The 16,272-nt window shown below is 44.3% G+C and overlaps 1 protein-coding gene across 1 annotated transcript; it reads right to left on the bottom strand.

Annotated features, from left to right (window-relative positions):
* Nucleotides 1–3,594: 3,594 nt before the first annotated feature.
* Nucleotides 3,595–16,272, bottom strand: atp1a1a.1 (ATPase Na+/K+ transporting subunit alpha 1a, tandem duplicate 1). Its single transcript, XM_080851224.1, has 22 exons — nucleotides 16,135–16,272; nucleotides 11,439–11,570; nucleotides 11,254–11,313; nucleotides 10,762–10,965; nucleotides 10,531–10,644; nucleotides 10,281–10,415; nucleotides 9,941–10,058; nucleotides 9,556–9,824; nucleotides 9,055–9,363; nucleotides 8,225–8,359; nucleotides 7,909–8,098; nucleotides 7,530–7,705; nucleotides 7,251–7,387; nucleotides 6,802–6,952; nucleotides 6,520–6,688; nucleotides 6,164–6,318; nucleotides 5,932–6,055; nucleotides 5,273–5,418; nucleotides 4,518–4,648; nucleotides 4,304–4,405; nucleotides 4,053–4,144; nucleotides 3,595–3,814 (listed from the first exon to the last, which is right to left on the bottom strand). Exons 1-22 carry the CDS (start codon nucleotides 16,144–16,146, stop codon nucleotides 3,786–3,788), a joined length of 3,090 nt encoding a protein of 1,029 aa, XP_080707350.1. The 5' UTR covers nucleotides 16,147–16,272; the 3' UTR covers nucleotides 3,595–3,785.

A 16,272-nucleotide genomic window follows, 5' to 3' on the forward strand; every position in this document is an offset into this window, starting at 1 on the left:
CACTGAGGAATGATGAGTTTTCTGGTCAGATGTTGATGAGATTACATTTTTTGCCCTTTTGTGCCTTTCGCCACTGCATGTCCGCTATTCCGGCAAAAGGTTGTTGATGTTGAGGTTGCTGATGCCGATCATAAGTCTGTAGGCCAGGAATTTTAATCCATCTCAAGCCACCCTGTGCACACAAACCACCAGCTTATTTTGTAGGCTAACCCTATTTGTTGATGTACCTTTTTAGATTAATTTAGCCACTATGTTCATCTGAGAGAAAAGTTATCCAGATCACAAAATACAGAAATCTGGAACTGACCAAGAAGTATCTAAATACTGAGTTTTCAACGTGTGCTATGGCTATGGGTGCACCCTCAAAAACCAATCATAGCACATACCAATGTTCCAAACAATCTTTCTTTTTAAAAAGAGAATGAGATAGAGAGTTAACTGAAATCTTGATTTTAAAGCATTATTATTGGGGTAACTTGTATTGTTACATTGGACCTGCGGATGGTGTGAATGATCTTTGTCATTGCCTTCTTACAGACATAGAACACAAATACTAAACTAATTTTTTAAAAGAAAAAAGGTTTTGGTACATCAGCTTTATAAAGGACTATGTACAGTTCTCTAAGCACCTCAATGATTTTTTGAATGAGGAAAGGCCCACAAGTGATGAAGTTATAAATCAAATCAAGCAAATCACATGACAACTCCAGATTGGAAGGTAAATGCATTTGGTTTATTTTTGTTATAACAGTCCCCCCAATGCCAACGACATATTTTATTGGTTTCCATTCAGACAAACAAGTAATAAACATATTTCCCCCTAGGTCAATTCCAAAACAGAAAGAAGCATTTCACTCTGCGTTGGTGCTATTTGCTAATGGCAGGCTCTAACTGCCTCAGCCAGCGATTTACAGTAGCTCCACTTGCCTTTAGTCAGATTAAATGAGGCAGAAAGCATCGAGGGCAATCTGATCAGATACACTCCAGGCTTGTGGCCTTTGCAGAGACTGTTGCCCCTCTCTCTTCCTCCGCTCTCAAGAGCTCACTTGACTGTGGAGCCAGTGGCACTAATGTTTAGGAGAGGGGCAGCTCGCCTCGAAATATGCCCGTTACCGCGCCGACAGCCTCTGCACTCCCCGAAGTGACACCACAGAGCATTGCTGTCATGCAGAATCATGCACAGGTCACAAGCATGCCAAGCTGCGTCCACACATACTATACATAACGAAGAGGGGGGGAAAATGAGAGAAAAAAACAACAACAGAGAGCTCATATTGTGTTGTCATCAATCAGTGAGCCCCACCCTTCTACACAGTGACCCTTTCCTGACCCTTGCCGTCCAAATCTCCAGCGATAGTATCAACAAGCGATGACCTTTTCTTTCAATCCTTCTCTGGGGGCATCACTGAGTCACTTCCCAAATCGCTTCTTTATAAATATGTTGAGTGCTTCTGTTAGCTAGCCAAGTGTTGAAAGAGACGCTGGTTAATGCCTAACCTCCACATAATCTCAGAAAAGTTGTTGTAAGTTGTAACTGGAAATGTATTCGAGAAAAGAGAGGTCATGGGGTAAGACATCAAGCTCTTTCTCTCTCTTTCCATGTGTGGTTGTTGGCAGTTTCAGAGATATTTTTTGTTTGTTTGTTTTCCTCCTCAAGGAGAGGTGATCAGATGGCCAGTCCAATGTGGAGTCACAGCCAGACAGACAGGTTGGACCTCAGGCAGTGTCAGCAGGTGGACAGACTCAGAACTGTTGGTGCACATGCGGACACGCATGCACACCCCTACCTCACTCACGCGTACTCAGGGCACCAAAGCCCAAATGTATCCTGTTTACCTTCAGAGGACAAGCCTACAACTAGCTTTTTTAAAAACCTCAATGTGTCTTAAGACTACCCTAGTTACATACAAAGCTACTTGGAAAAGAGAACAATCACCTCTCACAAAGGCTAGCAGCATAGTACAGAGTACGGAAAATACATCATTGAAAATCACATAACGATTCACAGCGCTTTTAACAAAAACTACCAAGACAGTAGCAGACCTGCCGTCCAATTTTTTTTGCGACAAAGCTGCCATGTCAAACCACCACCATCAAATCTTTTTTCTGAGGAAGGAAAGATTCTTCCACACTACTCTCTCTACATATCATGCCTCTTCTGGCTGCTGACCATCTCCGATTGGCAGTGCGTAATGCTTACAACTCTTTCCAGTGATTAAACATGAAATTCCAATGTAGTAGTCCAAGTGAGGTAAGAAAGCTAGGAATACAAAGTGAAAGTGAAGACTATCTTCTATAGTCCAGACCGCAAGGAGGCTCTACGGTCCTACTTGGAACTTCTCTAGAACCCTTCCACCTGGCAGTATCTCAGCAGTTATCAGCTTCTACAGTTCCAAGTAGAACCTAGACAGGTTCTTTGGCTTGTCCCCATAGATGAATCCTATGAAATGTCTTCTAAAAACTCGGAGACACCCAGCAGGATCTTTGAGGATTCTTTTTTGAGGACAAACCAATTCTTTTAAGTCACCTCCTGCTGGCCTACAAAGAACAACGACTAAAGACAACAAGTCCCAAAGAGTAACATGATATGCGATATGGCAACTTCCAACTGTTTGTTGGTTCCCCCTGAGGCCAACTTTGGATGTGTTGCTTCAGCTGGTCCCGAGGAGATATCAACTCATGTATTTTTGGCTGCTAAAGAGTGACGTTCAGAGTCATCTCTTCCCAGGAGAAAGAACGCCAGCAAAGGTTTATGTGCTTTCACTTTGATTACAGGGGCTTCTGAATGACGCACTTTTACAGTTCTTGTATGCCTGTAAGTGCCAAAGCCTTTTTTCAGCCATGTCACTATTTAGTGCTAGGACATTTTAAAAAGAAAAGTGAAGTATTGCTCCATCCAAGTTTTGATAACAAAACACTAAAAGTACGTTGGAAAAGTTTATAACAGTCTTAACATTATTGAGTAGTGCGGACTTCACAATTGTTCTAAACACCATTGAATGAAGGTGCAACCTGGGGTGTTGGTCCCTGGCCACCTCCATGCTTGAAGAAGGGGAGGTTAATAGGTTGGAGCAGATGCTATGAGAACTGTGTGGGAGTGGGGGGGAATGTGAGGAATGGGCAATACTCTGCCATACTTCACTCCCTCATCTCAAGCGAGTGAACCAGGCAGGATTAAATCATTCCCAACCTGCCCAACATGCCCACTCTCTCTTTCCTAACAGCAAAGAGACTGCTGCAGCTGGAATGTCACTCTGCTGGTCAAGGGGGAAAAATGGAATTACTGAGTGAAGAAGAGAAGAAAGAAAGTCCGTAACCGAGCGCAACATTCTATTGTGATGTTGTCAGGTACATTTTCATGATCTCTTTGAACTTGACAGTAAAAACTGCACTTGTTATGCAAATGTTACATTTATACTGTCTAGCACACACCAAAAAAAGATCCATGCACAGTGCTTGTGTGGTATAATTTGAAAACACCTATAAACATAAATAAAAGTAACACAGTAACAGGTAACAAGCAGCTTAACACAACAAAACAAATATACTAACAAAAAAAAAAGGACACAAAATAAGAGACCTGACTTGGGTTTTTATTTTTGTTTCTTCTAAAAACATGTATAAAATTGGTCCGACTTCAGAAACAAGGCACACAATGTCTTGGTTCAGGATTTCAGTGTATGCATCGAGCATTCTATCCAAATATAATGACGTAAATTTTCTTTTTTTTTCAAGCAGCAAGACAACCATGCAATTTCATAACCATGTGATGCAGACTGGACACTCTAGTAGTAGGTCTCTCTCTCCACCCATCCTGCAAGAAGAGAAGAAGAAAGATTGGTTTCAGACAATGCCACACTAAAATCCACATAGATGGTGCAACAGCTTAAAATCACTTTCTACCGCCAAATGGCTGCACCAAGCTCTGCTGAATGACTAGTCTTCATGAGGTATTCATAAGCCTGGTTTTGACACTAGTTAAATTATTAAGTGGATTTCCCAAAGACCCTAATGGCAGGAACGCCGGGATGGGGGGAGTTTTTCCATCTTACCTCCTGGGCTACGTCGCAGGATAAGCTTACGGATTTCATCATAAATAAAGATGAGGAGTGAGTACGGGAAGGCGCAGAACCACCAGTTTGGTCTGAAAAAGGACAAAAACATGAAGAAAAGATTAATTACAAAAAAACAAAAAATATCCTAATCTTTCATAAAGATGGCAAAGAATTCCAATTTGGAAATGGCTTAAGGGAACAAAAAACAATGAAAATGTTGCTTGTTCTGTTCAGCAGGGCAGACTTACTTGAGTGGGTACATTCTGAGGGCAACGTCCATGCCAGGGCAGTATGACAGGAAGGCTGCCAGAGCTGTCTCCTCAAACAGGCCAAAGATAAGAATTTTGTTCCTGGGGATGGCAGAAAACAAATAACGTGTCAGTCCAATACTGTTCACTTCAGGAGCACCCTTAGCATTTTTGTGAGGCCTTTCCTTGCCCCTATTAGTGACGCCCTACTTACTTCATGCCCTGCTGGAAGACGGAGTTTCTCCTAGTCTTGCAAATGATAACATCAGCCCACTGCACGACCACAATGCTGGCGAAGAAGGCGGTGTGGCAGGTGAACTCCACGATCTTCCTCTGTTCATAGGTCTGATGCAAAAGGGAGGCAAGTCAGGAGCGAGTTCGGAAAAAAGCTGAACACGAGACGACCAGTTTCTCAGATAAGAAGCTGGATCTTGGCCATGTTTAACTCCACACATACCAGTGGGCTTAATTCCTGGCCTTAAGCAATGGAGGACTTTTGGAGAGAAGTGGGTTTTCCCATCCACAGCTTGTAATGATTTTTTTACATTCATACATCAGAAAACCCAGGGTGTCATAAAATGCAAATAAAAATCCTAAAATGTCCCCAAATTTAGAGTCACTGCTGATTTCTAATGATTTCCTGGCATTTGGTAAGATCATCACAGTGTTCCATTGCTTACCATTTCGTGCTAATTGCCACTATTATTTTTTATTTATTATTAATTAGTGAAATGTGGTGGGGGAAGTGTAAAGGATTGTCGAAGAAAATTAGCTTGGAGTTGGTGTTTCAGGTTGATTCAGTAATGTGTCTGTACCCTCAGAATATATAAAAGATAACAGTACTTTAGGATACCATGCATTGATGACCGTTTCCTCTCACCACTGATGTACAGCAATTTGCATCCTTATAGAGACGGATAGATGGACACCCTAGGTAGCAGTAAACTACACTACAAGCAGAACACTTACCCATTGCTGTCCATAAGTGTCTTCCAGATCGTTATTGGACTTGTCATCCCAATTGACGCGGATCCCCAGCAGTGTGCGGGGCAGGAAACCGTTTTCAGCCAAAATGACAAAATATGTGAAGAATCCTGCCAGGGCCTGGATCATACCTAATAAAATGGCAAACATGGGAAAGATCAGCCCCTGAAGTTACTGCACATGAGCCTGAAGCCAGAGGATAAGAGTCATATTTTAGGATGCATTAACATATTTGGGACTTATTACACCTCAAGTCCTTGAAAACCTTCAAAGACACCTTTAGGTCACTATATGTCCATTCTTAACTGCCAGATGCTCCTTTCATTAAAGGCATTCATTGATACCAATGAAGTCCATGAATGAGAAGAAAGACCCATCTGAATATGTGCATTGCTAATTTTGACTTAGCGGAAATTTCCATGGATCTCCTTTTACAAAAACCTTTTATTTTAAAATGTAATGTAATGTAAAAAAAAAAAACTAAAAAAACAGCCAATAATCCCATGGCTTCAGTTAAACTATTGAAATATACTTTCAGCTCAAATGTTTTTTTCCCCTTTCATGAGATATGACGTGGAAGCACTTTCATTCTGAAATACATGGTATTTTATCGTGAGGCAACTGCAAGTAAATGGACTTCTTACCAATCTGCCCGTACGCCATACTGATAAGCCTCTCGTTCACCAGCTTGTCTGTCCTGGGGTTTCTGGGCTGTCTCTTCATGATGTCACTCTCAGCCATTTCGTAGGCCAATGAGATAGCAGGAACCTGAGAGTTCATGAAGACATTGGTGAGATTTCACTTCCTGTCTGAGAGCTGTGATAAGGTAAGGTCTGAAAAGACAGGAAATGACTGAGGAAAACAAGGCACCCTTACCATGTCCGTCCCAAGATCAATGCAGAGGATGGTGACTGTGCCCAGAGGCAGTGGGATGTTGGCAATGATGAAGAAGAGGAAGGGTGTGATCTCAGGAATGTTACTGGTCAGAGTGTAAGCAATGGACTTCTTCAAGTTGTCGAAGATCAGACGACCTGGAAAAACAACATTGTGGATGAGTGACCATTTCTTGAAATGCCACCTGGACATACCAAAGCACTTGTTGACTGGGGCAAGGCAAGTTCATTTTTATAGCACAATTCATTCACATTGGTAATTTAAAGTGCTTGACAAACTAGCATTTATCAGTGCAATGGGTAATGGGGGTGAGGCTGGTCTCTGAAAGAGCTCCTCACCTTCCTCAACTCCTGTGACAATGGAGGCGAAGTTATCATCTAGAAGAATCATGTCAGCAGCCTGCTTAGAGACATCAGATCCGGCGATACCCATAGCAACACCAATGTCAGCTTTCTTCAGGGCAGGAGAGTCGTTGACACCATCACCTGTCACAGCCACAATGGCACCCTGTAGATCAAAAGAACAAAATGGATTTTAATAAAGGGCAATTCCATAAAGGACACCAATGTGCCATCTGAGGGAATTATTAATTTGGTAAATCACTATCAATTCTGCATTACCTGTCGCTGGCAGCCCTCTACGATGATGAGCTTCTGCTGGGGAGAGGTTCTGGCAAACACAATCTCGGTGTGGAACCTCAGGATGTCATCCAGGTGCTCAGGCGTCATGTCCTTCAGCTCAGAGCCGTGGACCACACAAGCCTTAGCGTCTCTGGAGACAAAAGTTGACAGCAGGACAGTTCAAGACAACGAGTTAAATTGACAAAGAGTGATTCTGTTAACAAATTAGATTCTTTAACGCAGTTTAGATGTGAGTGATGTTAACAACTAATAGATATCTGAAATGTGACAACCCATAGCTGGCCCTTATACACTTCTGTAACTAAATGCAGTACAGTACAGAGTAAAATATTTCCCTCTGAAATACATAAAATGTAACTCAAGTACCTCAAAACTGTACTTGAGTACAATACCCGAGTCAAAATACTTAGTGACTTTCCACCACTGACCTTGGGTTGACCTCAGTAACGGGAATGTTTAGGCGAGCGGCTATGTCCTCCACAGTCTCGTTTCCTTCAGAGATGATGCCCACACCCTTGGCGATAGCCTTGGCAGTGATTGGATGATCACCAGTCACCATGATGACCTGGAATAAGAAAATTAAAAATTTAATTAATTAATTAATTAATTAATTAATTAATGAAAATAAATAAATACATACACACAACAGTAACATTATATACATTCAAGCAAGTTATTATGTTTTCAAGCATCCAACTGATCCATACCTTGATGCCAGCGCTCCTACACTTGCCCACAGCGTCGGGCACGGCGGCACGAGGAGGGTCAATCATGGACACCAGGCCGATGAAGCACAGGTTCTCCGTGGGGAAGTTCACCTCCTCACAATCAAAAGCGAAGTGTTCAGGGAACTGGTCATCAGGCAGATTGAAATGGCAGAAACCTACAAGGTGGGGAAAGCAAAAAAAAAAAAGCCAGTGTGAGCCAAACCACTGCTAATGAGGGGCAATAGCGGGTCTACTTCTGAAAAAAAAAAAAAAAAAAAAAACAGAAACACTGCGGCAGTCAGCAAGCCATGAAGGCAGCTGCCGTGAAAACCCCCCCAAGCAGTTTGATCAGTTCCAAGAGTCAGTGATGCCGTCATACCGAGCACTCTCTCTCCCAGTCCCCCCAGCTCCATGTAGGCATTCTGGAAGGCTTCCTTCAACTCTTCGTCCAGCGGCTGCTCGACGCCCTGGATCATGATGGATGAGCAGCGGTCCAGGATCCTCTCCGGGGCTCCCTTCATCACCAGCAGGTGCTTGGATTCGCCGCTGATGTTCTTGTGAATGGAGAGCTAACAGAAGCACACACACACACAACCACAACAGTGTTTACAAATAGAAGGATTTAAAAGTGGGCAGTGATGTTGGCACTGGTGGTGATGAATTTGGGACTTTTATATGTGAAGCGCTCCCAGTACCTGGTATTTGTTGGTGGAGTTGAAGGGGATCTCGGAGATCTTGTGGTACTTCTCTCTCATCTCCCTCACAGAGCCACAGCACAGCTCAATGCACTTCAGCAGGGCAGACTCAGAGGCGTCACCAGCCACGTCTCGCTGAGGATGTGAAAGATCACACACGCACGCACACACACACACACACACACACACACACACACACACACACACACACACACACACACACACACAAGCAAGTGTTAAGAGTTACTATGATGAACCCAGAGCTGCATTTTGTTAAGTTTCTACAGAGTCTGTTAATAACTTCAGATGTTGTCGTTCACTTTTTTAGAGGGAAGAGAGCAGTTAAAGCAAGCTGGGATGCTGGCACGCGTCACACATGGGCAGGACACAGGGGGAAAATGTAGGATACCACAGAGGGTACTTTTCACTTCACTGCAGTGAACTGAAGAAGTAGGGCTTGTTTACAGGCACATCATGCCGGCTCTAGGGAGGAGCATGGCGCTGCTGGGTGATTCCCTCGGGTAGCCAGAGGGAGTCGGAGTAGAACACGCATAGAATAACAAGCCCGGTGCGGGGGATAAACAAGGCTGAGGACAAACAGCTCAATTATGCGCTAAATAGCCAGGGCAGCCTTACAAGATTTTTAAAAACTGGTCAGTATGGGTCGCAGCGATGTGCCAAAAAAAGTCTCCAGGGCTTTCATTATGGCAGCAGACTAATGCTACCCTTTCATTTTCAGGGAGGGAGAGGCTAAATGTACAACCACTAGTTGCAAAAACAAGATGCAAAGGGGGGGAGGGGATTTCACATTGCAATCCACTGCTAGTCACCTTGAGGATGGGGACATTTTCCATATCGGCCAGGAAAACAGCTCGGTTGCACAGGCCAGCCACGCGTGCCAAGGCGGTCCAGGTAGCGGAGGTGCGGTCAAAAGAGGTTCCGGTCTGGTTCTCTGTGGTGTCGGCTTCATGGATCTGGTTGTCGAACCACATGTGGGCCACCGTCATGCGGTTCTGGGTCAGAGTTCCGGTCTTGTCAGAGCAGATGGTGGAGGTAGAGCCCAGGGTCTCCACGGCTTCCAGGTTCTTCACCAGGCAGTTCTTCTTGGCCATGCGCTTGGCAGTCAGGGTAAGACACACCTGGGATTGGAAAAGCCAAAGGTCAGTTGAAAGGACCAGCTAAACCAACATTTTCATTAAAATGCATTTTGGACTTTGGACCACGCTACTGATTGATAAAGGTAGGATGGTATGCCGACAGGAATTTCATTCTGTAAATGGGCAACATCATAGACTAAAACCCTGATTCTGCAGTCTAGAGTCTGTACTCACAGTGACCGTTGCTAGGAGACCTTCTGGCACGTTGGCGACGATGATACCGATGAGGAAGATGACAGCCTCCAGCCAAGTGTAGCCAAGGATGATGGAGAGGATGAAGAAGGAGACGCCCAGGAAGACAGCCACACCTGTGATGATGTGGATGAAGTGCTCGATCTCCCTGGAGATGGGCGTCTGGCCAACCTCAAGGCCAGAAGCCAAGGTTGCAATACGACCCATGACCGTGCGATCACCAGTGTTGATGACAATACCTCTAGCAGTACCTGACAAACAAAAATCAATCATGGCCGGAGATATTATGTTAGATAAACAACATTTCTTTGGTTGAAAGATAGAAGTGTTTAAGCAAATTTCCATAAAACCGCCAAAACCAACATACCTTCGACACAGTTGGTGGAGAAGAAAGCGATGTTCCTGGTCTCCAATGGGTTGTCATTAGAGAAGTCAGGGGTACGAGTCTGAGGCTCAGATTCTCCTGTGAGGGAGGAGTTGTCCACCTGACAATGAAAAACACTGACATTGAGCAAAACAGAACAGACAGTGTTGTGTATACTGAATGCTCCGTACACAGACAGAATACTCTTGGATCCTTGATCCACCTTGCAGCCATGAGCCGAGACAATACGGGAGAAGAGATACTGAGCAAAAGAGAGCAAAAAAACATTGTCTGCACTTAAAATACTGAGTGCACAGAGGAGATTAATTTAGCTCAAATCCACCTTGCAGCCATGAGCGGAGACAATACGCAGGTCAGCAGGGATTCGGTCTCCACCTTTCACTTCCACCAGATCTCCAGCCACCACCTCCTCAGCATTGATGCTCATCTTCTCTCCATCACGTACAACCAGGGCTTGCTATAGGATCAATCAAAAAGGTATACATTCGTCAAAAGTCAGGAAAAAAACTTAAAGGTGAACTTAAAAATGAACTTCATGGAACAAGAGTGCATTGAATATCACTTGGTGGTACCTGAGGAACCAGGTTCTTGAAGGAGTCCATGATCTTTGAGCTCTTAGCCTCCTGATAGTAGGAGAAGCATCCAGTGATGATGACGACAGCCGACAGTACAACACCCAAGTACAACTGGAAGGGGGAAAAAAAACAACAACGTTAGGGTAGGTGAGGTGTCCCATGTGGATAAATTAATTTTCCCCAATGGGTCTTAAGTCTGCCCCTAGACAGAAAGATGGTTCTCCTTACATTATCGTTTGCTGGTTCATCTTCAGAGGCGGCCTGAATACCGTAAGCCAGGAAGCAGAGGATGGCTCCAATCCACAGCAGAGTGGAGAACCCACCAAAGAGCTGCTTGCAGAACTTCACCCATTCTGGGGTGGTGGGCGGGGGGGTCAGAGCATTGAGACCGTCACGAGCAAGGATCTCTTTTGCACGAGCACACGTCAATCCCTACAAACATAACATGAACTATTCAGGAACAGTAACTTTCTTAGCACCTGGATTCCAACAGCCAATGCTTTTATAGTGTCTCAGACAACTCAAGGTGATGTATCATTCACACTTTACTGAAATGCCAAAGCCTTTAAAACTATGTGAAAACTGGGGACTTTTGAATCAGCAAAAAAGCTAATTTAAAAACTCACTTCAAGTTACTTTCTGCTATGGCAAATGTGTGGACCCCTAGATGTTAAGACATGATAAGACTCGACTCTGATGGAAGGACCCTCAGTCACTCACCCTGGTCAAGTCAGTGCCATATTTGCGATTGAGCTCATCCAGCGTCAGCTTGTGATCATCCTGAAGCAGCCGAGAATGAGAGGAAGGTCAAAGGAAAAGGTCAATTTATGCGGTAGGAAGTGAACAACGTTACTCATTATCAGGGCAAGCCCTTGTTGACGAGGAGAGATTTAAAGTTGCCTTACCAAATCCACCTCTTTCTTCAGCTCATCCATGTCCTTGTCCTTCTTCTCCTTCTCCTTCTCCTTCTTGCTCTTGGACTTCTTCTTGCCCCCCTGCTCCGAGGTGGCAGCGAGCTCATATTGTTCCCGTCCTTCCTGATACACCAGAAAAAAAAAGGGGAACATTTAGCTTGAAGAAAAGCCGCTGACTCCTGTGGGTCTAATTTCACAGAGCAAATTCATAGTGCTTAGCCCTAGAACAAATTTGTCCCTTGAATCGTCACATTAGGGCTCTTGTCTGCCGTGGTTCCGGTTCTCAGTAAAGCTGCTTTGTGACAATGTTGTATTGTTTGCAAATACAAATGCTAACTTGGACAGAACTGATCAGTGCCATTATGCCACCAGATTAGCTAAATGTATGGGTTAAGCTCTTTATAGGGACTGATGTTTCCCCCCCCCGATCATCCATACACAGACCGGATTTGAAAGGTTAAATACTTCCCTACTCTAACTCGGAAAGACACATATATATATATATATATCTCTCTCTCTCTCTCTCTCTCTCTCTCTACAGGGCATTGAACCAGCATGAAATATATGTAGATTGTTGGTGTTATACAACTCTAATGAGCTGAACTTCAAAAGAGGAAGGCACACATTATGTTATCAAATGATGCTGTTGATGGCACTAACTAAGGCTGACACCATCCAGTTTAAAAAGCTTGGAAAACCATGTCTAGGAAGAACACTGCATGAACTTTGACAAGTAGAATGTGGTACAAAGCCAGTTGCATAGCCCATCAGCATGGGTGGATTGGGCCTCCCAGTATTTGAATTTTGCATAAACAGTTTAAAATATTTTCGTCTGTGGAACTATGATATATGTGTATTTCGGGAGGAGAATGTTTACAGGCTTTATGGATGGGATGTGGATAAGTCACTTAGAGCAGACCAATGACAGCCCCTTCTGAATCTGCCGTCTCGCCGGTTGAGACAGGGCTTCCAATTAAGTGTCCCTCGTGTCTGTACGATTGACACTTTAATCCTGAAATGTATTCGGCGCGATCATAGCTCAAACTACCAAGGCCCAGCGCTACAGTGCAATGTTGCTGTCATTCAGGTCCTATTATTTTGATACGGGGGATCATGTTCTGTGGGCTGAAATGCCGCAAAGGTGCCGCACAGCCACCGCCCCAACTGAAAGCAACAGATAAACATCCACTAAGAGCTCTGCCTCATGTTTTGTTTAAAAAAAAAAAAAAAGAAAAACCCTAGGTTGTCACTTCCAGCACTTCTCGTTTAACTCTGCAAAACAACTCAGTCAACAGGCAGGTAGCTCATTAGTGTGTCTATTCCAGATTCTGAAGTCTATTTAGCTGCAGAAGGAGCCCAGTGTTTATCATTTACCAACCGTTAAAACACCAGGCGTTTCCTCTCAGAAACCAGTGGAAAACGGAGGAGGGGAGCGCCTCAGCCGATCGGGGGCCGCTATCTCTGACTATCTCAGCCCCTTGGGGCATACAGGGCCCCCTGCAGTCTTTCCATTAGAAGACGGAGGCTGAAAACCAACAGCATGAAGTGCAGTCGCCCACTACAGCGGCACACACTGAAGACTGAGAGGGGGAGAAAAAAAATAAATACTGGAATTTCACAGATGGCTCTCAAGGATACGCAACGTTTTTCGCCTTCATGCGACAACTCAAAAACAATGACCCTTTGTTGCTCAGCCTTCACTTTTACCAGAAAGGGGGGAGGTGGGGGGAATAATCGAGAAGAAGGCAGTGTTTGTGCACAACATAAACGTTGTCGAGTCACACCTCGCTGCTTGTCTTTGCATGAAGATGACATCAGGAGGGGCTCTGCTCGGCACAGAGTAAAGTATTATGTCAGAGCAAGAGAGAATTGGGGTATTGAAGGTGAAAGAGAACACGCACGTGCTTCTGTGTCTATGTCTGTGTGTGAGCTGACCGTCTGTCCACATGCAACGCTTTAAAATATGGAATGAGAGGTTTAACAAAAGGCTACAATCACCACCTTCAGATGTACTAACTGATAGTGAACCAGGCAGGCATTGTGGCAAGTCACCTTTCCCCTGAACACTGGTAATAATGTGTTTCTCTCCCTCTCCCCTCGCTTCTTGAGTGTGTGCCAAAAAACAAAAGCGTTCACTCAACCATATCACTTCCCACACAGCCCCCCTCCTCGCTGGGACTTTGCCCTGTTGCCATGGGCGATAGAGCCACACCTCTGGATATCTCAATGGGTGGAGTCACGTGTCGCCCCCCCCTCCCTCTCCCTTTGTTGCAGAAGGAGCTCATTAAAAACCACTGACACTCATGCACAACTCTCTCCTAACCTGTAGGGGGTGGGGGGGGGGGGGGCAGCCATCCCTTCAACAGCCCATTACAACACTCCAGGTCGTTGTCACATGACTGCAATATTTCAAGCAGATGGAGTTTTTTCCCCCCCCTCTCCCCTGATGGAGGGAAGGGTGTTTTGCTCAAGAGAGGTAGCTCGTCCGCACAGGTGGAAAGAACACGGTCACAATAATCAACCTACGCAGTAATCAACTCCATTGCTCCATGCACCGTTCTGATCCCGTGGGTCAAATCTCCAAAGGGACGGGTGAGAGGGAAATAATGTGTTGCAAGCGGAAAATACAGAGGGAGAGGGGTTAAGGGTGAGGAAAAGGTAGTCTCTACTTGTGTGTGTGTGTGCGTGTGCGTGTGTCCCGTCATGGTGATGCGGTCGCGGCTGACAAAAGGGCTCACTAACGCATAGTGACTGTTGAGCGGAAAGAATGTTAAGTCCTTGGGGAGAGCGGCGACGGTCTCAGACAAGCATGCACCCTTCTGGGGATGAGAAAGGATGGAAGAGGAGGGGGGTGAGAATAGCCAGCTGGGGCCGACACCTGATAAAAGCCGCGTGGATTTGGTCCGTGCTGCTGGAATTAGACATCTCACGTCCCCATTCCCCGCGCACTGAAACTTTATAGTTCACAACATCCTGTTCCACGTGAAACCCCTCATCCCCACTCCACATTAATTGGTGTTCACTTGGTAGATTGCGCAAAATAGCATATCCAGTTTGACTAAGAGCCATGAGCAAATCAGTCTTTTCACGACACATAACTAGTGACAAATGACAATGAAAAACCGCTCTCACTCACCATAGAATAAAGTATCAACTGGAGTAAAGGCAAAGAGTTCCATAAAAGTAGCCTATCGGTGTGTGGTAGTTGGATTGTCCTCTTTGCATAGCTTTCCCTGCATCATTTGAAGTCTAGTGCGCTGTGTTTATACAGTGGCTGAGAGTGGAGCTCCTACTATTAGAAACTACAGCTACCTAAGTGAGAAATGCAACTCACATGGCACAAATTAAATGCACCTCACTCCAAACAGTGTCTGTCATTTTAGTAAAATCCAATAAAAAGAGAATAGTTTTGGAATAAAAAGAAGCATTTTTTGTTTGTTGACAGATCCATCAGTTATAATGACGCCATACAGGCGCACAACATGAAGGCCTACGTATGCTGCGTGTATTTTCCTGTTTTTCCTGTTTTGAATTGGCGGCACATCCTAAAGCGTTTGAATGCACCAAAAAGCTCTAACAACATGCCACCAACTGCTTCAACTAGTATCAGCTGTGGTGATATTACTAACAATATGGTAAAGATAAGAAATACAATACCAAATTCATTCATGAATTAATGGTCAATATTCTATGTTAACAAATTTAAACCACACCTACTCTGGCCGTATACAAACCACCACCCACTTCAAAAATACCGGGCCCTCGCCATCCGTTTCATCCAGCAATTGCGACATTCATAAGCTGGTCCTAAAGTCTTACGCCATGAGAAGAACTTCGTGTAACTCCCGACGTCAAAACCAACCTCTTCAAATTATTTTACCCTTGTATGGTTCTCCGTAGCGCCTAAAAACATTTCACTAAATGTATAAGATATTTACAGTACCTATTTCGACCCCATTCTTCGTGCCATCATACAACGCAACTTTGAATCGTTCGTTTCCGCTAGGAATGCTCAGAGACATGTTGTATCAACTTTCCACACTTGTAACAGCGTGAGCAAAAAGATTCTGAAGGTTCTACAAGAAATCCCACAATTCAACCCAAATCAAACACGCATCTACCCAGCACATTTGTTTTGCTGGAAAGCAGGATCGGTTTAGCTTTCTCCATCTCATAAAAAGAATACACGCCACGGTGAAGTCGAGCCATGTCATAGGAAGTTTCCACGCATGCTACACTACAACAATCTTTGGGCTACTTTCTGCCGTTACCTTTTCAATGAATCCCATTAAACTTTTCTCTGGAGGGGTTTCAGCGATTCCAAACATCAACTACATTTACGAAGTGCTTACATTGTGGTTGTCCTTATAACACATTTAAATTAGGAATATCATAAAACAACAAAACAATTGCTAACCAGCTATGCTCGCACTACCCCAATGAATGCCACTTTCACAAGAGGGATTGCGGAAGTCTATGCATCGCAGGCATTTTGAGAGTTTTGTCTATTCATTCGTCTGTGGTCAAAAATAGGAGTTTAGGAATGACCAATACCTACTCTTCCTTCTTTAATTACCACCTGTGAGCGTCAGAATGGCTACTTATCCAACAAAACGATTCACAAAATGTGAATGAAAGCAGAGTTTCAATAAAAAGTCTAAGGTTGAGAAAAAAAGGAAATACTTACTCCGCGTCCCATTTTGATTGTTAAAAACTGCGCAAGACTTCTCAAATGTCCCGATTACAGTTTCCTTGAACGGCAATAAAAAATTGACTAAAATTAAGTTTTTCTTTAAAACCCCCTGGATGCGTCCTGGCCACACGC

Source organism: Sprattus sprattus (genome assembly GCF_963457725.1).
Source record: "Sprattus sprattus genome assembly, chromosome: 14".
In the NCBI taxonomy this organism is placed as follows: Eukaryota; Metazoa; Chordata; class Actinopteri; order Clupeiformes; family Clupeidae; genus Sprattus; species Sprattus sprattus.

Excerpts from the sequence above, each read along its gene's own strand:
- atp1a1a.1 (XM_080851224.1), bottom strand. Across the intron at positions 11,314-11,438 it reads TGAAGAAAGAGGTGGATTTG|GATGATCACAAGCTGACGCT; the intron begins GTAAGGCAACTT and ends CGGCTGCTTCAG. Across the intron at positions 4,406-4,517 it reads GTCTTCCAGCAGGGCATGAA|GAACAAAATTCTTATCTTTG; the intron begins GTAAGTAGGGCG and ends TGCCATCCCCAG.